The sequence below is a fragment of the Epinephelus moara genome, chromosome 4 (assembly GCF_006386435.1).
Source record: "Epinephelus moara isolate mb chromosome 4, YSFRI_EMoa_1.0, whole genome shotgun sequence".
NCBI classification, from domain to species: Eukaryota; Metazoa; Chordata; class Actinopteri; order Perciformes; family Serranidae; genus Epinephelus; species Epinephelus moara.
In genome coordinates this window covers 4,381,065-4,390,285 of record NC_065509.1, presented here as the reverse complement: position 1 = coordinate 4,390,285, position 9,221 = coordinate 4,381,065, and the positions used below count along the sequence as shown (strand labels likewise).

General features: G+C 40.5%; 1 protein-coding gene across 1 annotated transcript in view; it reads right to left on the bottom strand.

Annotated features, from left to right (window-relative positions):
* slc7a11 (solute carrier family 7 member 11) overlaps window positions 1-5,140 on the bottom strand; it is a 46,833-nt gene extending 41,693 nt beyond the window's left edge. The window contains exon 1 of the mRNA XM_050042987.1: window positions 4,581-5,140. Coding sequence (XP_049898944.1) covers window positions 4,581-4,854 — 274 coding nt within the window. The 5' untranslated portion in view covers window positions 4,855-5,140. The remainder of the gene's footprint in view (window positions 1-4,580) is intronic.
* Between the last annotated feature and the right edge of the window lie 4,081 nt (window positions 5,141-9,221).

Below are 9,221 nucleotides of genomic sequence, written 5' to 3'. Positions count from 1 at the left end.
TATTTTATTTTATTTTATTTTAATGTCTACTTTAATATTTATTTTACTTATTTCATTGTCTATTTTAGTATTTTATTTATATCTTCATCTTTATCTCTTGTTTCCATTCATGCTGTATTTCTATTTCTACTTTGCACGGAGCATTGGAACAAAAACAATTTCCCCCCGGGGATTAATAAAGTATTCTGAATCTGAATCTGAATCTGAATCAAGCCAGGAGCAGAATCGATTTATTGACCGAAGTATGTCCAACTCGGCCACTTTAAGTGGCGATATGTCCCCTTTCAGCTTGTGAGTATTGGACCTTTTTCCTGGTTGACCTATTACATTACAGACCAAACAATTCACAAACAAGTTAGCTACGGTTAGCTAGCAGCAAACGGGTACCATGGTGGACAACTTTACAGCTCTGTACATTTCATAGGTGCTGTGCGCTCTATCCACTGACATAACATGAACTGTGTCTCCTTGTCCATCCAAAAATGTACAGCTCTGGATGTAAATTTCACTGTATTGTTACCGGTTTCTTCTTCTGTTATGCATTTAATGCTATTCGACTTCCAGGTCACAGCCCAGGGTTGAAACTGTGGATCATGTGCAGAGCACCTAGACCAGTTTGGGTCTGATTGACTGTATACACGCAGGAGGAATTTGACTCCCAACTGCATTACCTGGGTGTGTTAAACCGACTTTGAGAAACTCGATTTGGTATGATTTCAGTCAGACTAAAATGTTGACATGAATTTTAAAAGCAGTGATGGGAATAACGGCGTTATAAATAAACAGCGCCAATTTTTTCAGTAACGAGTAATCAAAAAAGTTACTGTCTCCCCCGTTATAACGCCGTTACCGTTACTCACAATAAAATGCGCCATTACTCGGCTTCACTTGAGTTCACTGAAGCAACTTTCACCCAAGCAAGCTCCTTCTCAGCGGAGCTCTAAAGTTTTTTTCTTTGGTGAGGGCAGGTGAGGGGGAAGCATAGGTGATGATGATTGGCTTAGGGAGAGTAAAATTTCATCATAAACCAATCAGAGGCAGAGTAGGGCGGGTATTCACAAGCACACAAGCAGGGTTTGGGCTTGTTTTTTTGTGAAGTTGCTTACAAATATTGGTAGTCGCGGGTTGCGTTTTTTTGGGCTTGTTTCTAAAGTGGAGTTGCTTATTTGGGCTTGCTCTCTAAACATCGCCTTTCTCTATATATCCGTCTAGTAAGTTATTTAAACGCATGATAGCATGTCGGACTGCAGGATGTTTCCACAGCTCCGCTCCCTCTGCCCCTCTCTTTCTCCACATACACACAGGTGACGGTCAGTCAATGAGACTTTTCACATTTGAATTGCGCGATTAATGGAGGTTCTTACACACACACACACACACACACACACACACACACACACACACAAAACAATGCAGTGTAGTGTAGATAAGTGTACAATGTTTTATAATAATGATTTATTCTATTAAGTGTCAATTACATTGATTTAACATATTCAATGTTGAGTTTCATTACATAAAGTTCCATTAAGGGGGGATGTCCAAGCAATCTGACATATTTGAGCATTTTATAAAAAAGTAAAGCTATAGTTACTTTTCCAGGTAATTAGTTACTTCTATAGTGCAGTAACTCAGTTACTTTTTGGGGAAAGCAATAAATAACTATAACTTATTACTTTTTTAAAGTAACATTCCCAAAACTGTTTAAAGTCAGATTTTAGTCGGACTAACACAATAAATTAATTTTTTCTAGTACTATCCAACACTCAGTATGTAAAAGTACTGAGCGTTGGGCATTTGGATATATGTTTAGCTTTTGATTTAACTGCTGCTTGTAATTTCTAGACAGATTTTCTGTTGCACAAGCAGTTACTGTGGATGGAACCATAGCCCAACTTAACCCTGTTGTATTCTGGATACTCCCTTACTCCTCGAAATTTAAACCTGAAAATCAATGTTGCATGGAGAAACATCCTGCAATTTGATAAGTAGGGGAATAAATGTCTTCCTATTTCATAGTGCAGAAAGACTTAGATATTTATTCACTAACGAGACGCACAATAATCATTTGTCTATTTTTGTTATTATCATTATTCCGAAAATATAGTAATTGGTACATAGTACTGAACTCTCATTTTGGGCAGCATGAGCAGCAAGGATATGACTGCATTTTTCTCTACTTACAACACATGTATTGGACAAAAAATATGCAAATATACATATATATATATATATATATATATGTGTGTGTGTGTGTGTGTGTGTGTGTATATATATATATATAATATATATATATACAATAATATATGAACAAAAAATATTTTTTCATTTTCCAGAAGAAAACTAATGAAAAAGATGTGCAGTATATGTGTAATATTTTGATGGGTTGTCAGCCTACATGGAGTTCAAGACACCCAAGGAGGATCCTTTTGAGGTTTTATGGTAGTGGAAGGACCATGCTAAAATGTTTCCTAATCTGGCAGTGATTGTGCAGAATTTTTTTTGCCATCCCGGCATTGAGTGCCGACAGAGAAAGAAACTTTTACTACGCTGGATTTGTAATTCAAGAACAGGGAACCCAGCTTAATGTGAGTGACTGTAGCCTGTAGTCGTGTTTCCATCAGCCTGTTTAGATGTGCATCTAGTATCGCATTGGAAAATGTTGATGGAAACGGCAAAATTCAAATTAAAATCCCCTGATTCGTACAAACAAAAATACGCTCGCTATGGCCAGGCTTTGGCTGATGCGAAAAAGGGTTGATTCGCAAAACGGGGGATGGAAACAGTCTAATTCAAATTAAGTCTGACGTAGCGCATTTGCACACACATGACTGATCAACTGTTTCCGCTCGCGGTGTTTTCCCACAAGCCAACAACATGGCGGAAAGCAGCCCGAGGTTTGTGTGGACGGAGGAAGAAATCAAAACCTTTATCGCCTTGATAAAGGATAAAAATATTACTGCAATTCTAGATAGCACGCAACGGAACGCAATTATCTACCAAGAGCTTCATGCTGAAATGTTAAGCAAGGGGTTAGACAAGCCATGGACTGCTTTGAGGAACAAGTGGAAAAGCCTTAAGCAAAAGTACCTGGCAGAGAAACGTGTGCTTTCCAAAAGTGGTTCAGGGGGCAGAGCGAAATTCAACTATCATGAACTTGACGACATCCTTGGCCAGAGGCCAATTGTGACCTCGCTGTCGTCCATGATCAACAGCAGCAGCAAAGGTTAGTAACGTTAGCTAACGTTAACCATGTTTACACATTCAGCCCTGGCTATGCGGGGGCAGATCTCTTGGGCAAGAGCGTTAATTAAAACGGTTTGCTGTCTTCTTCTCATGATGGCTCTTCTTATGGCCAGACTAGCTGAGCTGACAGCTCTACTTCCACTTGCCTGATTGTAAATAAGGCTTGCAGTCCTCTCTCCATGGAGAAAATGGAAATTATTGAAAGAAATATGAAAGCAGCCGGCTTGGATAGCTTGATATGTTGCGGAGTTGTGTAGTCATAGTGTAGTTTTCACGCTGCAAACATTTAATGGAAACACACGATTCGCATTTCTAAAATTGCGCATTTCCCAAAGATTCGAATCACTTTTAGATGGAAACACGGTTTGTGTGTGTTTAATCACGGGTGCGGGTTGGGTCGCAGGACTTTTAATAATGGGTGCAGGCGGGTGTGGCTTTGACTAAGACATAATGGCAGGTAAAGAGTCAGTCCTGATGCTGAGCTTTTCAGGTATGGACCGTGCTGGTTTTTAAAAATTGACCCATGCAGGACTCTGACATGTATGACTTTGTGCAAGTGTGAAAGCCTGAGCTTTCCACATGATTTTTTTTCATATTTGCACACTGATTTGTTTTACACTTCTTCTTTGATGGCACAATTAGCATCTCTTCCCTTTTTCCTGTCTGCAGCCTCAGGTAGATCAAGACTGGATTCAGTTCCCTGATCACAATAGCCAGATTCATCTGTTTGGAACCTGTGCAGAAATTTGTTCTTGGCCCATGTTGCATCCAAATTAAAGCTGGGGAGGTAATTTTATTTTGGCATAATTTCACTTTTACTTGAGTAATTTTTTATGGGAGTAATTGGGCTTTTACATGAGTTTCAGTACTCTACCCATCGCTGCTCAGGTGTGGGGATGATGCTGCACAGAAAGTGTATTTTTTTAAGCAGGAGCAAATACAGTCACTTATTTTACTATTCTGATACATTAAGGATTTGTGTTATTTTGGTTATTGAAAGTACATTCATCATAATAATTATATTGTATCTCTATTTTACGTTCAGTGCCTGTTAGCAGGAGAACCCTGCCCTTCTGGGATGCTTCTGAAACGCGCTGCAGCGCGTCTGCTGGAATTACAAGAATTGTCCCGAGTAGCTGAGCAGCAAATCTGTGCTCTACTGAGTGCACTTTTAAAAATTTGAAGAAGAAATTTGGTGTGCCACATTGCTAGAATTTTGTCTATGATTCATATATTTTGTAACCTTCACCTCCATCAGCACCTTAGTTAAATGTAGCTGCTCTTAAACCAGGACAGACATCTCTTTGACCCACTGATCCACCTGTGAACCAACTCACCGAATAGTGACAGCACACCGCAGGCGATCCAAACAATCAGGGACATTCCTATGCTGCCTGAGTGCTTCAGGATGCCCTTTGGAGAGATGAAGATCCCAGCTCCTATAATGGTCCCGATGATGATGGAGATCCCACGGAGCAGGGTCACCTTCTTCCCCAGGCCCACCTTCCTGTCACCCTGCGGTTTCCCACCTGGATCTGACTGAGCTCCATTTTGGTGTCCATTCGCTGCGACTTTTCCATCTTTTTGACTAGATGCAGGCCTTTTGGTCATTTTCTTAAACACCTATTAACACTCACAACCACACACAGTCTCCTCTTTTTGGAAGTGTATTTCACCTGGGATCTGTCCCTGTGGTCTAGCCCAGACACACTCAGATTGTGGGACTGGTGCAGGCAGTTAAAAACTAAGTCCCAGAGAGTAAAGACCTCCCTCTCTCTCTCTCTCTCTCTCTCTCTCTCTCTCTCTCTCTCTCTCTCTCTCTCTCTCTCTCTTTCTCTCTCTCTGTCTCTCTCTCCACCACCCTTACTTAAAACTTTTTTTCTCTTGTTCCTCTTTCTCACTAACTCCAGACTGTACTGCTGTCTCATCCTGTTTATGGTTTCCTGTGGTCCCTCCTTCCTTCCCTCTCTATTCCTATGAAGCCATTCAGTTTCTTCTAAAACCCTCCTCTAAAATCACCTCTGACTCACTAGGTGAGGTGCTCCTTTAATACAAGGTTAACATGACACAGCAAAAAGGGTTTCACTCTGTTATCAGGGTTACCTCATCCTGCATTAATGTAACAAAAGCTGTATGACTTCAGCTCTGGGATAGCTGTATTCATGGCAACATGTGGGTACCAGCTGGGAGAAGAAAAGCAGCCACTTAAAGGAGGTTTCGCACAGACTACCTTGGATTGTTGTGGGGTGTGGTACAGCGTCTTTAAAAGAACACAAACTAGGAAATGTGTTGGCAAACTTTCCAGCGTTGTTTTACTTGGAACAGATCCACTTATTACAACAAATGCAGCTCAAAGTTCTTCTCATGGTGAATACATGTTGAATCACTGAAGAAAAGGAAGCAGAAAAAAAGGGTGAAAAAGGACAGATGCAGTAACATACAGCATACAGCAATGATTATGACACCAATACCTTCATGACAAAGCATTCACCAAAGCAATTTGTTTTTAAAAATGTTTCTTTTAAAGGATAGTGATATCTGATGTTCTAGTTATTGACTCTCTCTGTGGTTCTTAGGTACTCTTTCCCAATGACGGGAATAGGAAATACATACGTAGATTCATTAAAAAAAAAAAAAAAGCAGCTGGACATTGTAGGTTTTAGCAAATGTTACTCAAACAGCAGCAACTCTTTTAACCATGAGATATCCTTCTTTTTCCAGGAACTGTTTTTTTTTAAGTGTGTAGGCTTAAAATATTGTCCGTTGGACAGATGTAAAGCTCTGGGTAGCCCAGCATTAAAATAATTCAAATCAAACCAAATCAACTTTATTTATATGGCACTTTTCATACAACAGTAACACAAAGTGCCTCACAGAGGTTAAAAACAACAAAGATCCAAAACAGAAAACAAAAAGAAAAGAGAAAACCCAACCCTCCCACCCCACATAGAGATACGTAAATATACATATACGCACACACACACACACACACACACACACACTATCACTAAAGAGACATGGCCGAGTACCGAGAGCCGAGGCAAGGAAAAAGCCACCTCTGGGGGCTGTCCACACTGAGAGGGCCCACGGTCCACGGTCCACGGCCACAGGGAGCGCCGTCATAGAGACCACCCCGACCCGGGCAAACATGAGGCTCCACACCGAGGTGCAGTGCCCTACAGCCACCCAGGTCAGAGCGGTCTCCCAACGGCACCCCCATCGGTAGACCAGGAACAACTCTCAGTGTGGTAGGCCCCCATGAGGAAACACTGGAGCTAAAAGCTGAGGGACTAAAACAGTAAGATAGGATAAAAGGTATAAAAAGAACCAAATAAACAAAAAGCTATTTAGGTCATAAAATTGAGTTAGTAGCTAGGTAAGAATGATCTAAAACAGAGGCATTCAGAAGTCCAAACAAACACGCTCAACCCTCAGAAGTATGAATGGGTGCTGAATCCTCAAAAAAATTTAAAAAATTGTGTACAAAAGGTACAGGACAGCACTCCAATTATAGTGTACACAATTTTCTAAAACAGAGGCATAAAATGCATCAAAACTAAAACCTATAGGCTAACTAAAATAACAAAAGATAAAGGTTAAATGAGATAAGAACGTAAAAAGAGGAAGGGTAAGAATATAAAAAATAAATAAAAAATAGATAATAGATAGATAAATCAGTTATAAGAGGAATTTAAAATAGATAAATAAAGAGATCAGTTAAAAGCCTGATTTAAATAAAGAGATCAGTTAAAAGCCTGATTAAAAAGATGAGTCTTGAGCCTCTTTTTAAAAACATAAACAGTCTCTGCAGCTCTGAGGTTCTCCGGCAGGCTGTTCCACAATCGGGGACCATAATAACTAAATGCTGCCTCCCCGTGTGTTTTAGTCCTAACTTGTGGTATGGTTAAAAGGCCGGTGCCGGAGGACCTCAGGGTCCGCGAGGGTTGATATGGTAAAAGCAGGTCAGATAAATAAGAAGGCCCAAGACCGTTAAGACATTTAAAAACTAATAAAAGAACCTTAAAATCGATCCTGAAGCGCACGGGGAGCCAATGCAGCAATTTTAAAACTGGTGTAATGTGCTCCCGCCCTCTGGTCCTCGTCAGCACTCGTGCAGCTGAATTCTGTAATAATTGTAGATTTGAGATACTCTTTTTGGGAAGACCAGAGAGCAGGGCATTACAATAATCTAACCTACAGGAGATAAAAGCATGCATCAGCACCTCCGTGCTGGCCTGAGAGAGAAACGGGCGGACTCTGGCTATATTCTTAAGGTGGTAGAAACCTGCCTTTGTTATGTTTTTAATATGTGGAATAAAACAGAGCTCAGAGTCAAAAATCACACCCAGATTTTTTACAGATTGTGTTGGTTTAAAATCCTGTAGTTTTGGTAAAAGTTTCTCTCTCTGGCCTTCAGGACCAATGACTAAAACCTCTGTTTTGTCCTGGTTGAGCTGCAGGAAATTCGCTGCCATCCATGACTTTATATCTAAAATGCAGTTAAAAAGGGCATCAATTGGCCCTGTGTCATCAGGAGACACGGCGATGTACAGTTGCGTATCATCAGCATAACTATGAAAGCTGATGCCGTGCCTCCTGATGACGTCCCCCAGAGGAAGCATGTAGAGATTAAAAAGAGTTGGACCTAAAATTGACCCCTGGGGGACCCCAAACTTTATCTCATGGGTTCCTGAGGAACATGTATCCATACTTACAAAGAAGTGTCGATCAGTAAGGTAAGAGACGAACCAGTTAAAAACAGTACCAGAGAGGCCGACCAGGTGCCTCAGTCTATTTAATAAAATGTGATGGTCTACTGTATCGAAGGCGGCGGTTAGATCCAGTAGTACCAAGACTGTGAGTTTATGGTTATCTAAATTGCACCTGATGTCGTTTAAAATCTTTAAAAGGGCTGTCTCGGTACTGTGGTTCATCCTAAAACCAGACTGATACTTCTCTAAAGTGTTATTTGTATTTAAAAAATCATTTACTTGGTTAAAAACCAGTTTTTCTAAAATTTTGCTTAAAAATGGTAAGTTGGATACAGGTCGATAATTATTAAAAATGTTGGGGTCTAAATTGCTCTTCTTCAGAAGGGGCTTCACCACCGCCGTTTTCAAGGAGGCCGGGAAGACACCTGTCCGAAGAGAGCAATTCACCATGTACAGTAGCTGTTCCTCAAAGAATCCATAAATTTTTTTAAAAAACGGTGTGGGAATTGGGTCTAAAAGGCAGGTTGTTGGGTTTACTTGGGAGAAAACTCGACCAAGTGTCCTCGCATCAACCAGGGCAAAACTCTCCAGTGTTTCCTCAGGTAAAAGCAATGATCCAGGTGTGTCGACAGTTAAAATCTGTTGCGATAAAAGACTGGATCTGATGTCATTGATTTTACTTCTGAAGTGGTCTGCAAAGTCCTCACAAAGGGCATTGGTTGTTGTCTTAGGTGATCTGTTAAAATTACTGTTTGTTAAAATATCAAGTGTGGAGAAGAGGAATTTGGGATTGTTTTTATTGTCAAAGATTAGTTTTTTGAAGTGGGAAATTCTTGCCTGTTTGACTGCGTTATTGTAGGTTTTGAGATGTTGACCTAATATTTCGTAGTGGACTGTTAGGTTTGATTTTCTCCACCTTCTCTCAGCACTCCTGCAGTATCTTTTCAGTTGTTTGATTTCTGATTTCTCCATGGGGGAGTAGGTTTTGTTCTAATTGTTTTGATTAAAAGTGGAGCCACTGAGTCCAGCGTTGACTTGAGTTTGTTGTTAAAATTGTCCACAATAAAATCACAGGGTGCTGGTAAAATCTCTGCAGGAGTGCTCTGTAAAATCTGGATAAAATTTGCAGCCACTTCAGAAGTTAGGTAGCGTTTCCTCACTGTTCTCACCGGGGCCTCCTGTTGGTTAAAACTGGTGATGTTAAAAAAACACACAAAAGTGGTCGGACACAGCCAGGTCAACAACAGAGGACACACCCATGGACAG